The sequence below is a fragment of the Meleagris gallopavo genome, chromosome 16 (assembly GCF_905368555.1).
Source record: "Meleagris gallopavo chromosome 16, MGAL_WU_HG_1.1, whole genome shotgun sequence".
Classification (NCBI taxonomy): Eukaryota; Metazoa; Chordata; class Aves; order Galliformes; family Phasianidae; genus Meleagris; species Meleagris gallopavo.
Genome location: NC_139419.1, coordinates 3,075,533 through 3,092,902, shown reverse-complemented (window position 1 = coordinate 3,092,902; position 17,370 = coordinate 3,075,533). Strand labels below are relative to the sequence as shown.

At 40.9% G+C, this 17,370-nt stretch overlaps 1 protein-coding gene across 1 annotated transcript; it reads right to left on the bottom strand.

Annotated features, from left to right (window-relative positions):
- Window positions 1-832: 832 nt before the first annotated feature.
- Window positions 833-17,162, bottom strand: EIF3B (eukaryotic translation initiation factor 3 subunit B). Its single transcript, XM_031555875.2, has 19 exons — window positions 16,585-17,162; window positions 13,452-13,644; window positions 13,186-13,305; window positions 13,040-13,097; window positions 12,011-12,139; window positions 10,834-10,991; window positions 9,810-9,941; window positions 9,649-9,715; window positions 9,064-9,110; window positions 8,101-8,311; window positions 7,423-7,495; window positions 6,804-6,926; window positions 6,242-6,320; window positions 5,091-5,229; window positions 4,321-4,446; window positions 3,706-3,783; window positions 3,172-3,280; window positions 2,501-2,618; window positions 833-1,392 (listed from the first exon to the last, which is right to left on the bottom strand). The coding sequence occupies exons 1-18, from the start codon at window positions 17,015-17,017 to the stop codon at window positions 2,515-2,517; spliced, it is 2,379 nt and encodes a 792-aa protein (XP_031411735.2). The 5' UTR covers window positions 17,018-17,162; the 3' UTR covers window positions 833-1,392; window positions 2,501-2,514.
- Between the last annotated feature and the right edge of the window lie 208 nt (window positions 17,163-17,370).

The following is a 17,370-nucleotide window of genomic DNA, read 5'->3' as shown; positions in this document are numbered from 1 at the left end:
ATTACTGAACAGTAACTCTGAAGAGTCTTCTGATGAAGGGAACACAAGTGTCAGCTGAGAGATTTGTGCATTCGTGATCACAGCAAGCTCACCTAAGGACAAAGAAAAGTGACTGGTAAAAATGTTAATGTCCCTTAGCTGCAGACAGCTGAGTAGGGGTACCCTTTGCAAGAAGCAGAATACTTGCTGCCTTCCACTTCAGATCCATCAGATAAAGCAGCATGTTAAGTGAGCTCAGGCACCCATGGGCTGACATTAGTCCTGGAAAGGGGACAGGTAAATATTCTCACTCTCCTCTAGTCCTCAAAGGGAAAGCAGCAGGCCAGTGTCTTTCACTGCTCTGTTAATATACAGAAAATAATTTCTGCTCGTAGATACAAATACTGAAAAGTTGCTCCACCAACTGTAAGTGCACTTTTCCCCACTAAACAGGGAGAGCTTTAGAAATGAAGAAACATATGTAAGATGGAGCCTAAGGCACATGTATAAAGACTACTTCTCAGACAGGTTTTGGAATTCGCTAGCAAGTGAGACTATTCCAGGAGCTCTCAAGGCTCATATCCATTTCCAAATGGTTTAAGAAACCAATTTATTTTCTAGTCACTCCATTAATCTTGACAAATTGACCTGCTAATTATAATGAGTTGTAGTATCACTAAAAACACAAACGAAAAGCAAAACCACAGCAGCACAAAAACAGAATAGCCACGAGAAACTGAGAAAATACAATCCAAAGCAACTGTAAAGCAAATACAGCTAACACTCACATTAATCTGGGTATATTTGATCACTTAGAGAAAGATTCCCTATGAACAACACATAGTCAGACTGGTTTTAGTATTAGTCTGCCTTTATTTCCATATTCAGCTCTTTGAGGGAGACATCCTTTCACAATCTGAAAGGAGGAGGATACAGCCCACTGTAGTGCTGCTTCAGCACACTAAAACACATCATACGAAAAATGGATCTGTAGACTTTTCCCCAAACAAAGTGAACATCTGTCCATGCACTCGGGACATAAAAAGAGTCCTGAAACAGAAACATTGTGTGTAAGAGATGCGCGCTGATGAATCTCACTTCACTGGCAGAAAGTCAAAAGGCCAGTTGGGAAGGACTGCACAGGAGTCAGGAAGTAAATACTGGTATTAGTGGATTTTAAAAGAAAAATGAACCCTAAAAAAAAAAAAAAAGGAATAAAAATTTAAAAGCAGTGCCTTTTCAGTATCTCACTGCAGCAGGCAGCAAGACTTAAAGGCACTACAGTGTGGCAGAATGGAGAAAATCTGGTGCGTCCACCCTTCCAGAGTGTAAGAATATGGATTAAAAATTCCAAAATTGATGTAGACTTTCTGAAAATGAACAAACCTCTTTTCAGCACAAGTTACGGTGGTGCTGCAAAAAGGAAAAAAGAAGAGATGAGTCAGTCACTGTGCTTTTTACAAACAACCCTACCACAGATGCTAGCTGGTGAAAGGCTACGAAGTACATACTTCACCTGTTCTTAAATTGATATTTAAATCCAGAAACTAAGCAGCTTCTCTCCCTCCCCCTTCCATAAAAAAATCTCCCATATATGGAACATAAATAAGCTAGATTCAAATAAATCTCTAAATATGAAGTCCACTAATTTCTCCTACAGGTACAAGAGATATACTGCTCCACATTTTATATTGACTCCTTAGATACCCAGGGGCTAACAGAGCTCTAGAGACAGCTGCAGAAGGCATGCTTTCAGCCTCCCCTTCCTTAAGGGAAGTCCTCAACAACAGAAAACCTGGATTACATTCCTGTGTCAGACCAGTAAACTTGCTTCTCCCTCCCAAGTACAACAATTTAAAACTCCTTAAAGAGAAAACATTTCCTACAGGAGCTGCTAGAACTAGCATCTGTTGTCAGCACACCAAGATACAATATGAATTCATGAAGTAGAACTTGGAAAATCATTGGATTAAATAAAAGTTCCAGCATCAAGCAGTGACAGTCAGACAAGAGAAAGTGCTGCTGCCAGATTTCTATCCATTTCTGGAAAATTACAGATTTAACATGGATATTTAAACACCTAGTCAGTTATGTTATAGTTAACTTACTGTTTAATCTAAAGCATATTATTTAAGCCCCACCCAATATCACCTAGCATGAAATTCTTACAAAAAGCAAATTTTAAAATCCTATATTAGAGTTCTGTCAGTAGGACAAACTGAAGAACTTGCAATGAGCTCTGTTTAAAAGTTGACCCTAATCGTCACAGCAGTGATTACTCTGGAAAAAAAAAAAAAAAGGACAGAGTATTCCACTCAGCTCATAAATCTGCTCAGCTCATAAATCTGACAGTCTGTGACTGTATTTAAGAAAGCTTGTTTGTTCACTTCAGCCACACAAAGCAAACCAACTCAGAACAGCACGTGCATTCACGCAACAAGCAGACAACCTTCTGAAACAAATTAATTAATTTATACTGGCAGTTGACAGTAAAGTTTCTCTTTTCTGAAAGCTGTCTTACCACAGTTTATTAGATTACTCTGGCTCTGCAAGTGTAATAATTTCTTCATTGATAAAAAATTCAACAGTCTCCTCCTCCCAGTCATCAACATTGCTGTCCAGCTCATCCGTGTCTACCCCTGGAATGGAGAAAGGATTAACACAATGCCTCAAACACAGCAACAAGACAATGATTCTATGCTCCTTCTAGGAACAGTTCTTAAAATAGCACTGAAATAAGAGGTATTTGTTGCTTTAAATCATAACAAGGTCATGCTAATCTAGGAGTTCCTGCTCCAGCAGGGGGATTGGACTAGATGATTTTTCGAGGTCCCTTCCAATCCCTGACATTCTGTGTAGTGTCATTAAATGACAAACAAGGCATTGGTGTCTCCCACCACAGAGCTTTTTGAGGACTTCTTTAGTTATACATAACATCCAAATCTATTATGCCAAGGTCAAACCAATGCTTGCCTTGAAGCACAAAGAAACTATGTGAAGCACAGGCAGTCAAGTCTGGCAGCCAGCACTTCAGTTTTCTCCCATGCAAAAATCAAACTTCATTGCGATTTAAGAAAATAAAAATCAAGGACAAAACCTTCAGAAAAGGTTTGGCAGACAATAGAGAGGAAAAGAAAACAAGTTACCAGAACAGCTGCTATCTAACACCAAGTCTTTACAAGCACTGCTTACCTCCCCGAAGCTCTAAGCGCTCGTTCCTTTGCTCCATGTACAACTCTTGTGCCATCTTGCGGTACTTCCTGAATTCTTCCATCATCGTACGTCTCCTCTCCACCAGCTCCTACAGAGGCAAGAAGCTGTTAACTCTCATAACAATAGCATGGAAAACTTTTCTTCAACCCTTTCTACTGACTTAAAACCTTTTATGTAATGTAAAAGCTGCTTCGGTAAGGGTTTTTTTCTCCTGTTATTAAAGGCTTTTTTTTATTAGTTCAAAGAGTGTCTAATACAACAAGTCACTAGGAATCCCAAACTTCCAATGCTTCTGCTTACTGAACTATCACCATTGCCTCTCCAGATTCATTACCACTTAACCTGAAAGTTGTGTGGCATCTGTGTGTGCTATCTAAAGGAAGCAAGTCTAAGCACCTGGATTAACATGATCACACGTTTACTATAAAAGAAATCTAGCATATATGATCATAAAAACAACATCATGCAGGTTAAAAGAGCTTCATTTATATTATATTTCAAAAATTGTCTTACTTTTGAAGCTTTGGACTGGCTCAGGCGATCCTTCTGCTCAAATATCTTTGAGTACTTCTTCAGATCCTTCTTAATTTGCTATAAAACAGAATTTTATTTCATCTAAGGTTGAAATCAGAATGCGATGATTGTGTCACTAGTCTAATAAGAATTTCTCTGGCAGTTTTGAGCATGCTTAGTGTATTTAAAAACTGCTTTTCTAAGCAATTCCCCTCCACTATTATTCTACTTGTTCTTCCTGGCTTACAGATAACAACATTTCTGTAAGCATTCAATTACATTGGTCTGGACAGGTAAATTCAGTTATGTTACTCTTCACATCCTTTCACTATACCACAACTGTAAGCACAGCTGGTGACAGTTTCTATTCCAAACATAAAAAACACTCAATATTTATTAGTCACTCCCACAGGTGAGGTCCACTATGGCAATATGGTTTTTCAAAAGCTCAGGGAGAAAGGCAATTCTACAGCTCTAACAGTTCAAGCCTCGTTCTCAAGAAAAGGAAGATAAATCCTCATTTTTATATATACACACACACACACACACACACACGTATATATACACACATACACACCAAACCCATGTCCAACAGGATTGAGTGCAACGCACTACCTTTATCTGATCCTCACTGAGCAAGGTAGCTGGTCGTGGTCTCCACAGAAGCTGACAGAACCTGTCCTTATTGTTCTTCTGAAGCAGACGTCCTTGGAAGGTCCATAACCAATATGCATTGTCCACCTGCAAGAATGGTGTAACATCTCATCAAGGCAAGCTGTAACTTAACACTCTCGTTCTCACTATATATCTCTTAAGGATTTTTTATTTATATATAATAAAAGTAGCATCATTAATCAAGGAAAATGACAAGCTCTTTTTGTTAGCATCTTCTTTGCACAAGCCAAATTCATCAGCAAAATAAAGTTCAATTGTTCCACTGAAGCCTTGCATGAAGTTATGTTCTGGATGCTCAAAGTTTATGACAGCAGAACCTTGCTTAATTTTAAAGTCTCACATTCTCTGTCTGCACAGAAGAGGATCACAGTGCAGTGGCTGGAACCATGTGAAAGTAATAACAGATGCAGTTATTCTATGCAGACCACACAGAGGACATCAAGTTCCACTAAAGATACATTAAGAGATATAATGAAAATTCAGAAAAAGGACACTCACTTTAGAACAGTGAATAGCTCAGCCAGAACTAGTTTTCAATAATCAGCAAAGCTTACAGCCCAAATAAATATTGATATTGACAAATTAATGTGTAAAACTATGGTGCAGGTTGTAAGTCATATGGTAAGTGACAGGTGTCCATTTTCTCTTCAGAACCAATAGCCCTCGCCAACATCTCCAGAAGGGGAAGGAAAAGATGAATGCACTGATACCTTATGGCTCCACCAAGATACAGAAGTCACAATGTATCTGCCTGTAGGATCCCATTCCACATCTGAAGCTGTATAGTGTTCAGCAATATTCATCATGGTGCAATCAGATGTATCAACAAATGCTAAGGCACCGTTCATGCTGCAAAGATAAAAATGACAGTTTTACGCATTAGCATAGCTCTTTTTTATTTTTTTTTTAAAAACAGGTTTCACATCTTTTCAGCAAGCAGCCAAGAAAGACTCAGCCCAGTAACTTGCATCTGTGGCTAGAAAATGTGATTAAATATAACCAAAAATCAACACAAGAAAAAAGACTTCCATTAGTATGTTCAAGGACCTTTAACCCATTTTACATTCGTTCCTAAAGTCACGATGAAGACATATTACAGCCAAGTTACAGCTGAAGTTTAACAACAGTATGCCAAGATATTTAAGAAACGAAGATAAGTTCAAAAATAGATTTCACAGATGAGCAGCATCACTTGTCTGAAACACACAAAGCCAAATACTGTCCAGCTGGTTAATAAAAGTCTTCACCTACTCTACAGTGAAGCTTTTCTGATACATATATAAGCAGTGTGTGTATACACATATGTACATAAGTAATACGGCTCTGTTTAAGAGCATTCTGAGAGCACTGCCCCTAAGAAGGCACAAGGCTATGACAACAACCTATTACAAGAGCCACATGGGTTAGTTCAGAGTCAGCCATTAAACACCAGTGTTTCAAATATCCACTCAGCTGTTGAAAAAATTATTCTTTGTTTTATGTGGCAGAAATACCAAGTCAAGGTTACTGTTTCATGAAAGAGCTTGGTTCTTTGTATCTTCATCTTCCCTTTGTTTTTACAAAATCCTATCAGAGTTACATAGTAATGCAACTGGACAGTTTCAATAAAGCAATGAAAACCCTTGTGAGCTTTAATAATGTCAAGTACCTAATAGACTCAAACTGTCAGATTTCCAGAGGTCAAAGTAACTCCTTTCCTTCGAAGACTCTCCAAGTCAGTAAGATTTTTTTGCCCACTTAAATATCAAAACTTTCATTTAAAACATTTGTGGAGATAGCAAATATTTTCTGATGAGGTCATCTAGCCCTTTTTTTCTCCTTTAACAGCAGTATGGTATTCAGTAACCCATGCAATGCTCACCTTCTGAGGCCAGCCAACACTACAAATTGACCTTGAGGACTCCAGAATATCGTGTTTGCCTGCTGTTTGTCAAACGTTTCTGGAAAGAAAGCAGGAATTCAGAAAATTACAATCCAATCCCATTGGTTAGATCATAAGCAGTAAATACATCCATTACTCAAAAGACATATCTGAACTCAGCAACGAAGTCTTTACAACAGTCCTTAGCTCTAGGCTTCTAAAGACAACACCCAGTAGCACAAAACATCCAAAGTCAGCAGAAAAAAGGGAGATCAGAAGATCCAATACCCATCTTGAAAAAATTTTACCTACTCAGTTAAGTCTGTGTTATTGCCTTGCACAAACATCCCAAGACCACATAATTGTTCCAGCTTGTAAGCCTTGTGTTCTCAGATACTGGACTGATTTAAAGTGGAAATAGTTTAGCTGTCACCAAAAACTTAGGTTACTCAACTACATCAGGTATAGCACCTACTGCCACACTACCACAACCAGTCAGTTTGAGTTTGCTACACACAAAATGCTTAACATGTGCATTTCACTTATTTTTCCAGTTACTTACTGATGAGTTCTATTTTCCCATTGTTTTTAACATGGTAAAAGGAAACTGAAATTCGTGGAGTTTCTCCATGCAACACAGCAAACTTGCTTCCATTTGGTTCCCAAGCAAAGGCTATGATGCTTTCTGTAAAAAAAATAGAGATCAAAGCTATGAAAAAAACCAAACAAACCTATAATAAAGAGCTTCAAATACAAGAAGCTATGAAAGAAAACCAAGATGTTGAAAAGGGAATCCAGAAGTTAAGCTCTGCCATAAGAAAAACTGCTTTTAAAAACAAAGGTTGATAAGGCAAGTGCAGGACCCTGGGGAAGTGTTCTGAAGACCCAACAGCTCCAAAGTATCTCATGCTAAAGACTATTTTCAGATAGTCAGGCCTTCATCTTTTCAAGCGTTTTCAATCCTGTGGTTAAGTTAGCTACAAGCATGAATAGCAATGAAAGCACTGGCTTTCCACATCACATGAGAAGCCTTGCAACACGAATACCATAGTTCCTATCAAAAGTAAGTGCCCTAATTATCATCAACAAATGTTAGATGTTGATGGGAACCATGTAAGACACCACATCCACCAAAAGAAAAGGCTAGGTAGAACAGTTAAGTATCAGAATGTTGGAATTACCTTTCATTTCCACCACATCCACAGGCACCTGTTTCTCTCTCATTCGGAATATTTCAAAGTTGGTCACTACTCCCTGCAAAGGCCAACATCAGCTCATTAATCAGTACAGGAGCGGACAAACAATTTTATTTTATTTTACTTATTTATTTATTTTAAATCATCAGGCATAGAAGGATGGCTACAAGATTGGCCCAAGAGAACTCAGGATGACAGTCAAAGGCTCAAGATTTTTTTCTTAACAAACAGATAAACAGTGCATGCCTCATTACTGAGCACACTCTAAATCCTTTTGTTCAGTTAAAGAATAACAGAAGGATTGGATACAGTATTTTTTTTTCAGACTTAAATTAGGCTGAAGTAGATGAAACATATGGTAAATTCTGCAGCATAGCCTGCGGCTTCAACAACTGATTTTACAGAGAGCAGGGAAAGAGACCTAGCACTCACTCATCTAAAAAAAAAAAAAAACTCCACCATATCAGTAAATTCAAAGCAAATCCTGGATGCAAACACCCAGGACATTTGGCTCTCCACATGCTTCAAACTCAGCAGTCAAAGCTATTTTTATTTCTCCATTGTAGAATTTAAACTGGCTATGTTGAAAGACAATACTGAAAGAAAACGAAGCGTCAGCATGAAAGGAATCAAGTTTTATGAACGCAATCACAGTCTACGCACCTGTGTGCCTTTGGGAGTCCTGTCTACCTTCACACACAGGTAATCACCATTCTTCTGCCAGTGTAGTTTACAATCTACAACATTGAACAAATTCCGCACACGGATCTCTTGTCTGGCAGGCAGCTGCATTAAGGTCACTCTTGCTGGGATGTCTTTGTCCTCAGGCACCCAGAAAGCAATTATGTTACCACCTGGAGACCATGAGAAATCTCTACAGGAATGAAGTTAGACATATTCCATTTTAATTTTTAGGTAGGGATACTACAAGCAGAAACTATTTTCAGTGTTCTGAATGCTGCAGACAACTATATCAACTCTCAGTAAAAAGGCACATACAGATGAGGAATTCAAGAGTTTTCTACCTTACACACAACATGTTGTTAATTGCCTTTTAAACCTGCTGTATCACCAGTGTTATCAAAACAGTAAGATTCACTAAAAAGAAGGGTAGCATAAACCCAGACAATTTATGAAACATGATTAAACCAATCAGCGACTTTCCTATATGAAATTATGGAGAAGACAATCCTCCTGCACTAGAGTACACTGGATTTTATAACTGTTTTTTCCAAAAGGCACCTCAAAAACTCACATCTACTGTGCAGGCATGCACAAAACCAAAGCAGCTCCTTGCCAATAGGCAGCATACAGTGCACAGCACACCAGTCTTAAAAGATGTTACATAAACTGCATACCAGTTTGGTTTGGTAGATGAGGAACCAGGATGCCAAGTTAGACACTAGATTACACATTACTACAAAGATTTTTAAGTACAGATTGATGTACAGAGGTAAGAGCTTAAGTGGAAAGCTTTCTGCTTTTTTTTTTTTTGACAGTTTGTCTAGTTTGAACACTTCAGTATCAGGCTATTTGCCTGATCAGTATAAAATTCACTTCACTATTTAGAAGTCCCAGACATAAATACAAAACAGAGTAGTTACTTTTAGAAAGGGATATACTCACCTTATCCCATTGATTTTCAAGCTTTTTTTGTCCAATAATCCCATAGACTAAAAGAAGAGAAAACTGTCAACTTTCAAGTAACATTCTTGCACATACATTAAGAGTAGAAGGCTTTTGTGTAAGAGCATAAACCAGGAAGCTGTGGACAGTGTTGAGAGATCCTTTATCCCCTATATTAACATAAGTATACCAGAGTAACCAGTAAGACTAATTCTATGTAATGACTTTTTAATGAGTAGCAGCCCATGCTATAACGAAAACATAACACAGACTAGATTATGCTGTGATTTATAATGTCTTTTGGGTATTCTGCAAACACCTGCCACTAAGGCCTGGATGGCATTGCACAACTTTGACTCTGTTAACTACTATATTGAGCTCTCCAGGCTTTCTAGAAGCACAGTAAGAACACTGCTGTCAGGCTCAGCTAGTTTTCTGATCCAGGAAAAATCAAGAGATGAGCAGATGGATTTCTTCCCTTTTAAGCCATAGAGTGCATTATTAAAACATAACTTTAAAACATATACCACGTGAAATGCTGACACTGTAAAGCAATAAATATCACACAGAAACAACACAACTTACAGGTGTTTCATAGATGCTGAGGGTATCTGAAGTCATTCGAGCAAAGAATTTCCCATCATGACTCCATCTAAGAAAATAAAAAAAGAAAATAAAGTAAGAGTTGCCTGCTCATTAAACAAAGTCTAGGGCTCCTTGCTCTCTAACACTGCTTTGCAACCTACTTAAAAATAGGCCAGTGAGCCGAGTTTTCACAGTGGAATCCTCGTTTCTTTTGCCCAGTCAGAATATCCCAGATGATAATAGCCTGAGGGTCATCCTGCGTGTCCATCAAAGGGCTGAAGGTCACTAAATATCTACAAAGGAAATAATGAATTTTACTAATAAAATTTGATTAATACGAGTACAAGCAGGCTTTCATCCAAATAATATTAAAATACAACACACTTCTAAACAGCACTTCCTCTAACAGGGTATTAGAGGAAGTCCTAGAGGTAAGGGAAAAGCTTCCAAGACATGGTAATTCCTAGCATCCCTTCAGCTGAAAAGCCTCTAGATTTACATGCAAGTTTTCTTGTACTGATCCTAAAAGGCGAAATTCCCCAGATATCTTATTACCTGCTATATTGTTTTGTGACCAGAACATCACTGACTTCAAATCAAATACAAACCCATAACCTGTGCCAACCAGAAATAAACGTACGCCAGACATCTCCATTTAAAGACAAATAATGTCTTTCAAGTACAAAGAACAAAATGTTACTGCTTCCAAGTATCTAACTTCAAAACTAGCAAATTAAGATGCACCTCAGTCCTAGAATGACTTAGAAATGATTCCCTAAAGAACTCTTAAATGCGAAAGAAAGCTTAAAGTATAAATTTCAATACTACAGATGTGAAAGATGCTTCTCAGCTAAATTTTCTCAGAGAACCTGAAGTCTGATACTACAGACCACCCCATCTAACCAAAGAGAAAAAAATACCATTCGCTCATATAATAACGACTACAACGAAGCCTGCCAATTCAAGTTTGTAGAACAGTAAACTCCAGATTGCCTTAAGTATATTCCCTGAAGTCAAGGCAAAGTTTGACAGAGTTATTCCAAAAAGGATCTGCGTACGAAAAGCAACGCTTCCAAAGGCAGAGGAGAACTAAAGACCTCAGTCACACAAGATCTGACAACACAGCACAGTGCACGCGCTTCAGGCTTCTGATCTCTTAACCCAAACCAAAGTCATACTCCATACCTCTCACAGGGCGAGAAGTCAATAAGCTGTACTCCTTGGTGACTAAACCTTTGAATCTGCTTGAACTTCTCTCCACCCCAAAGTGCGATGCCCCTCTGGTGGAATGTAGCCAGATAGGTACCCTTGGGAGACCAACGTACGTAGGTTTCTGTCCACCGCTGCAAGAAATGATTAAAAAATAATTTTAAAAAATGTATATAAAACAATCATTTGTGCTCAATAACTAAAGGGGAAGGACTCCACACGTGGCTAGTAACATCATATTTCACAAATCCACTTGCCCAGTTAAGATCTCAGAATGAGCGATGTTAAACCAGTTTAGCTTTAAGTTTCACACACAATTTACAGTATTCATTCTTCAGTTTCATCTTACTGAACTCCAAAAGTATTTACCAAGGACAGTAACAACCACTGTTGAGTAACAATTACAACAACCCAGCTGCTTAAGATTCTTTCGTGGACTGCAGCTCTGGCGAGAATATCTCCATTCTCAGGTAGTTTAGACTCCTCACACTTCTAACAACACTAAGTCAGAAAGGCACCAGCAACACAGATCATGGCCAGTACTACCCGTGTTGATGAGCAATACTGCTCCCCACACCAGAGACTGTTTCTTTCAACTGTAACACAGTGGTCGTTAAAGAAAATGTTTCTGGGCACCTGCAGCTCTTAGCAAGTCAGCTGGCATACAGCAGGCAGGCACACTAACTTATATTGTATTACCCATTTATATGGTATCACCAAACCAGCTAGTCTTCTTCAGCACCTCTGTGGTGAGCACAAAGGGAAAAAACAACCAGAAGCCACATGTTTAAGTACATACTCAGCACTAACAAACAGCATGCCTCAAACTCTGACTATGCATTTTCACTCAGACCTTCCTGAATCACCTATAGTGTACAAATGGCATACATATAATGTACTAATAAGCATCATGGACAGGTTAAATTAAAAGAAAAGGAAGACAGACAAGTTAACTCCACATTTGTTTTACCTATGCAGCTAAGGCTAATTCTAAAGGACATAATTTCACTGCTCGCCTTCTAAAGGAAGGAAAGAGAGAAAAAGTACTTCAGCAGGGGAAGATTTTCTTTTTTTAATTGACAAGCCTGAAACGTTACAAAAAGAATACAACTGACAGTGTATCTGCAATGCACAGCACTTCAACGACACTCACTGCTCTGTCCTCAATTTGAACAGGCTCCTTGATATCATTCCAAAAAATGGAGGTCCGGTCTCCTGACTCAAAGATCACACTGTACTGATCTCTACAATCAGGATCTTCCAACCAGTAACGAAGATTCCCCTAAGAAAAACAAAAGATCATCAGCAAATCAAAGACCAGGAAGACAAGCAAATTGCTATCTATATGGCAGGTGGAAGTTTGTCTTCACATAGCATGCACCATTGGTGTTCTATCATTGCAAATAAGTTACTGAAGTGAAATTATGTAATCCAGACCCACTGGTTATTTGAGGCTGTAATGCTATAATGGGACAATAATAGCAGGGTGACAAAGTCTTTGGCTACGCTAAGTGAGAACAAGCCTGAACGAGCAGCCACCAATGCAGAAATGAAGGAAAAGATCTGCTTTCCTTTCCTCAGGTAGGCAGGACCTCCAGCAAAAGATGTCCTCACCTCCACTGCCATCCCTTAAATGAGATCTGAGAAGGGGTGGATCCTGGCTCCACCCCTTCCAGTCACTCAGGTCATTGCTTGCACCTGAGTCTCCTGGGTGGGCCCTGTCTTTCCACCAGGTGCTCCATCACTGCTTCAAGCCATGATTTAGCATTTCCACTACAGAGGCTGAAAGTGCACGTCATAAAAAGGTGGACCTTCAAGGTAGTTCAATAACATTTAACACATTTCACCCTAAGTAACACAAGGTTTTGTTTGTTTTAGAGGTTTTTTGTTGTTGCCATTTGGGGTTTTACTTATTTAACCATCCCTTCCTCAGAGTGCATTTTACAAAGCTAGTGGTAACAGGCACAGTTTAAGTTGCCCTCAAACATTTAAAAATATAATGACGCTTTCAAAATTCTATTTTTAAATAGGTTGCATCAGGTCACTGTTTATCCTAAGTTTCTAGGTGGAAGTCCAAGCAGAACCACTAACGTGAGAACACAGGAACTGGAGTATGCAATCAGCACTGTCCCTGTCATTAACTTCATAAATTGTTAGTATCCACTTTCCAAAAAACCCTTACCAAATCTTTAAATGGCTGTTTCTCAGGGATTTCCCACTCGTCACTGATTGTCATATACCTGAAAGAACAGATGGAGTGGTTATACTTAGTGCAGGTACTCTTGATTAGGATCCAGAAGACTATGAACTAGTGATAGTTGCACTCACTTGTCAAAGTCTGTGAAAAGATTGACTCTGAAAGTGTGCTGCTTATCCAGTTTGTATCCATCTGCATTCTTCACAGCATCCACTGCGTGAGATGGAGACATGTACTCCAGAAAGATGTACCTACAATGCAGGAATACAAGAGTATGTTCATTGGTCACTACATAATAGAATGAATACATTAAAAACAAAGTACTGATGTTAATATTGAAGGGTAAGTAAAAGCAGTGTTTCAAACCTAACCCCCAGCAGGTACTATCATGACTTACCCTTTTGTCTTCCCATCTGCTTCTGGATAAAATTCGTTTATAATTTTACCAAATTTGGAAAATATTTTGTGGATGACATTCTTGAGTTTCTCAAGTCGGTCTGGTCCAACCTGGGGAACGTTATCCACCACTATCACTGAATCAATTCCATCTGCTTCCTGCGGCTGGTCTTTCAGTACATCACCAAGTAATTCTGCAAACAAAAAGCAAAAATGAAGCACTGGCCTATATCATGAAAGAGAAAAACTGAAGGATAAAAATAACAGAGATACTAAAAGAAGGGAAAGACCTGAAATTCAGGAAACCGGTTCAATAACATTTAAGAAATCTGGTGGTCAGTGAAGCCTTCATCAGAGCAACAAAGTGAAGACAAGGCCCCCCAACAGCACTTGTTTGTTGAGATAAGATAGTCCTCCATTTCTTGACAAGCTTTAAGGAATTAACTCTTGAAATCTTAATGAAATGCATTGGAGACATCAACAGTCCTACTGTTAGTTTGTTTCAGGAGCTGGAATTGGCTCAAGAAGCTCTCAAAAACCAACAGAGCTGAACATGGTAACATTCACTACCCAATGACAGGTAGACTTACCCAGATCATAACCACATGGCTTTGACAGATCTAACACGTACCTCCCTTCCACACTACAACAGCTTTAGCACAATTCAAAACTATCTTCCATTTCAGAAGCTCTGCACATATTAGCATCACTATAATTATGGCAGAGAACTCAAGCTCATTCAAAACCTTTAATTAAACAAAATTAAGGTGTCTTAAGACACCACGAACCACATTAAGCAACTAATGAATACGAGCACATCTTTTGTACCTGTATATTCTTCAACCATACCAAAGCCCCCTCGCCTACCATTTTACACATTCATTAAGTACTTCTGGTGGGATGGTTTGTTCAGCCCCTGTGCTGTCAGCTTCAAACTTCTTCTCACCAGAGTAAAATTGCCAAAATCTTGCAACATAGTTGAAATCATACAGGCAAAGAAGGGAGAACGTTGAGAATGCCCGTAACCCAGCAGTTGTGGTTTTAATATCACACCAAGATTAAAGCAGCTGAAAGGCACACAGTATATCCCCTTTGTCACACACAAAAGGAGGAGCCACAAAAACCATGCTCAATTAGCTTCAAGCAGTAGGCTTCTAGACACAGTTTACCTGTGGAATTCTCTACATATCTTACTTTAAGTCATATATCAAGTCAATTCCATTTAATTATTTTATATCCACAAACTTAACCCCGTTAGTAACACAGAATTTAAACACATTTGGGTTGTTCTCCCCTCAACTCTTTTCTACAAAGATGAAGGCTAACCCACTTTGAGCCAAAGACTCAGAAGAAAGGAAATAGCTGCAAATAAGTTAATTTCTAAGTACATATCATATCTCAGAGCATATTAAGATACACTGCCATTACCCAGCTAGCTAACAACACACATACACTGAAGCTGTGGACATGTAACCACCTGCCTGATAGCTAGGAGATGGGCAGGGAAGCACCTGTTATGCCTACAAAAACTCTAAGGAGCAAAAGAAGGACTTTCAAAAGCTGATATTATAGGAAAATAATGTCATTTTTTAGTTCTAGAATTCTTCACGTGTTTGATTTTCCCTGCATATAAAATGGAAGTGCATCCCACAAAGAACAGCAAGAATAACTCCATAAAATATTGTGGGGAAAAAAAGACAATTATTAGACTTCAATAATCACTTTTTCATAGCCACTCCCCACGAAAGGCTATAAAAGAAAGGAATGCTTGTATAGTTTAACACAGAAGTAGACAACATTCTATATTAAGTCAGAACTGTAACAGGCCAAACACATACCTACACTGTGCAACTCCTCTACCTTAAACTCAAAACTACAAACAAAGGAACCTTCAAAGAGCAAGCAGCTGGTTCAGCCAGCTCTTTTCCCACAGGCCAGAAGAGAGGGGTGTGGTGGGTACAGAGCTATCTTCAGCTGGCAGAATTTTAAGGACCTCTCTCATTATCTGAACTAAAGCTTCATTGCACTCGAGCGATGATCTGACACGTTCCTTCTGTGGAAGATGGAACAGCTGTTCTGCTGTGCCAACACCACTCTGGAAAAAAAACAACACAAGTCAAAGTAACACCTGAGATGACCCAATCTTAAAGCCAGTTTGACTCAAAATTGCTCTTGAACATGTAATTCTTATCACAAACATTGAAATAGCTTTGAATCAGTGACACTGGTGGCCTGGAATTGATTCTCCTGTGGAGTTATCAGGGTAAAGCAAAAGGAATAAGGTAGCCCAAGAAGTAGCACAGGCAGATGGGAAACCAGACCAGCAGGAGTGACTAAACTTAAACACTGTAATTCAGTCACTAACGCTGTATTATTCATACAGATGAAGAGTTAGTCAAATTAAATCAAAAGAATAAAACAGAAGACAGGAAACGTTCCCAGTTCCTATCTACACACTGACATGAATGTGATAATCCCCCACACAGACAAAGCATCCAAAGCAAACGTTTCACCAGACAAGAATCCAGCGATAAACTTGCAGACACTTCTGCCAACGTGTCTCTAAGATACGCACATGTTCAAAGTGCTATACAGACTGCTAAGAATAACACGCTTTCTTAATTCAAAATACTTCTCCACTTATTTATTAACCTAAACATAGGACTGGAACACAAGAAAGCACAATTATCACCTGTGTTCCACCACCAATTCAAACCACCTGCTGACTTAGGAAGCAGTGCATGCTTTAAGATGCATTTTTTCGGTTCTGATACGTGTGACTATTACAGAGTCTACGCAGCATTTACGTCAGACTGGCACAACAGACAAGTGGATTTGCTACTCAAGAATTGACACGGTTGATCTTGAAAGATTTGTCCGAAACCGGCTGAAATACTGAAGCACCATTAGCGCCCTTACACCAGAGACAGCTGCTGCCCCAACGCCTTACGGGGCCAGACGACGGCTGGGTCATTGTATGACAGTCACTGCGCAGTTCTTCTCACAGGTCCCGAGTTGCTGCACACTCGCAGCTCACCGCCACGTTTCAGGAGTGCAGCCCGCACGGACACGGCGCAGCCGCCCCCCGTTCCCGCAGCGCCCGGCCCAGCCCGGCCCGCCGCCCCCGCCCGCACCTTCGTCGCTGATGTCGTCCACGAAGCCCTCGGGATCGCTGAAGGAAAGCTCGTCCTCGGGCTCGGCGGGCGCGGCCTCCCCGTCCTCCCGCGGCTCGCAGGGCTCGGCCGGCGGCTCGCTCTCGGCCTCCCCCGGCGGCGGCTCGGCCTCGGGCCCGGTTTGAGGCTCGGCCCGCTCGGGGCTCTCCCGGCCGGACGCCGGCTGAGGAGAGAGCGGCTGAGGCGGCTGCGGCTCGGCGAGTGACTCCGAGGCGGCGGGCGGCGGCGGCTCAGGGGGGCCCTCGGAGCCGCCCTCTTCCTCCGGCCCTTCTCTTTCGTTCTCTTTCAGTTGCTGCTCGGGCGGCGGCTCAGGCGGCGCTCCGTCGGGCCGCTCGGGCTCCTCGGCCGGGCCCTGGGCGCCGGGCGGCGCGGGGCTGTCCTCGGTGCCCTGCATGGGGGTCGGTGCGGGGCCCCGCCGGCCGCGCGTTCCCAACTCGAGAGCGACGGGAAAAGGAGCGGGGGAGGGGCGGGGAGGCTCCTACGGCCGGGCCATGTGCGCCAGGCCCCGCGAGCCGCCGCTACCAACGGGCGGGAAGGCGGGGGGGAGCGGCCCCGCCCCGACGGAGTTGTCGTCCGCCGCCGCCGCTTCCTCCCCGCTCTGTCCCGCAGCAATCGCCACCTCCTTCGCCGTTCACCCCCCTCGCTCGGCCGGCAGTGGCGTCCGTCCTTTCCCGGCCCTCACGGCTGCGGCTCCCCCCACTCCGCCGCTCCGTGGTTGAGCTCAACATGGCGGCTCCGGCCTGACCG

Coding starts and splice junctions, on each gene's coding strand:
- EIF3B (XM_031555875.2), bottom strand. CDS start 17,017: ATGCAGGGCACCGAGGACAGCCCCGCGCCGCCCGGCGCCCAGGGCCCG. Junction 13,098..13,185: donor CTTTTCACAGACTTTGACAA/GTGAGTGCAACT, acceptor CTGTTCTTTCAG/GTATATGACAATCAGTGACG. Junction 8,312..9,063: donor TTGAAAATCAATGGGATAAG/GTGAGTATATCC, acceptor TCATTCCTGTAG/AGATTTCTCATGGTCTCCAG.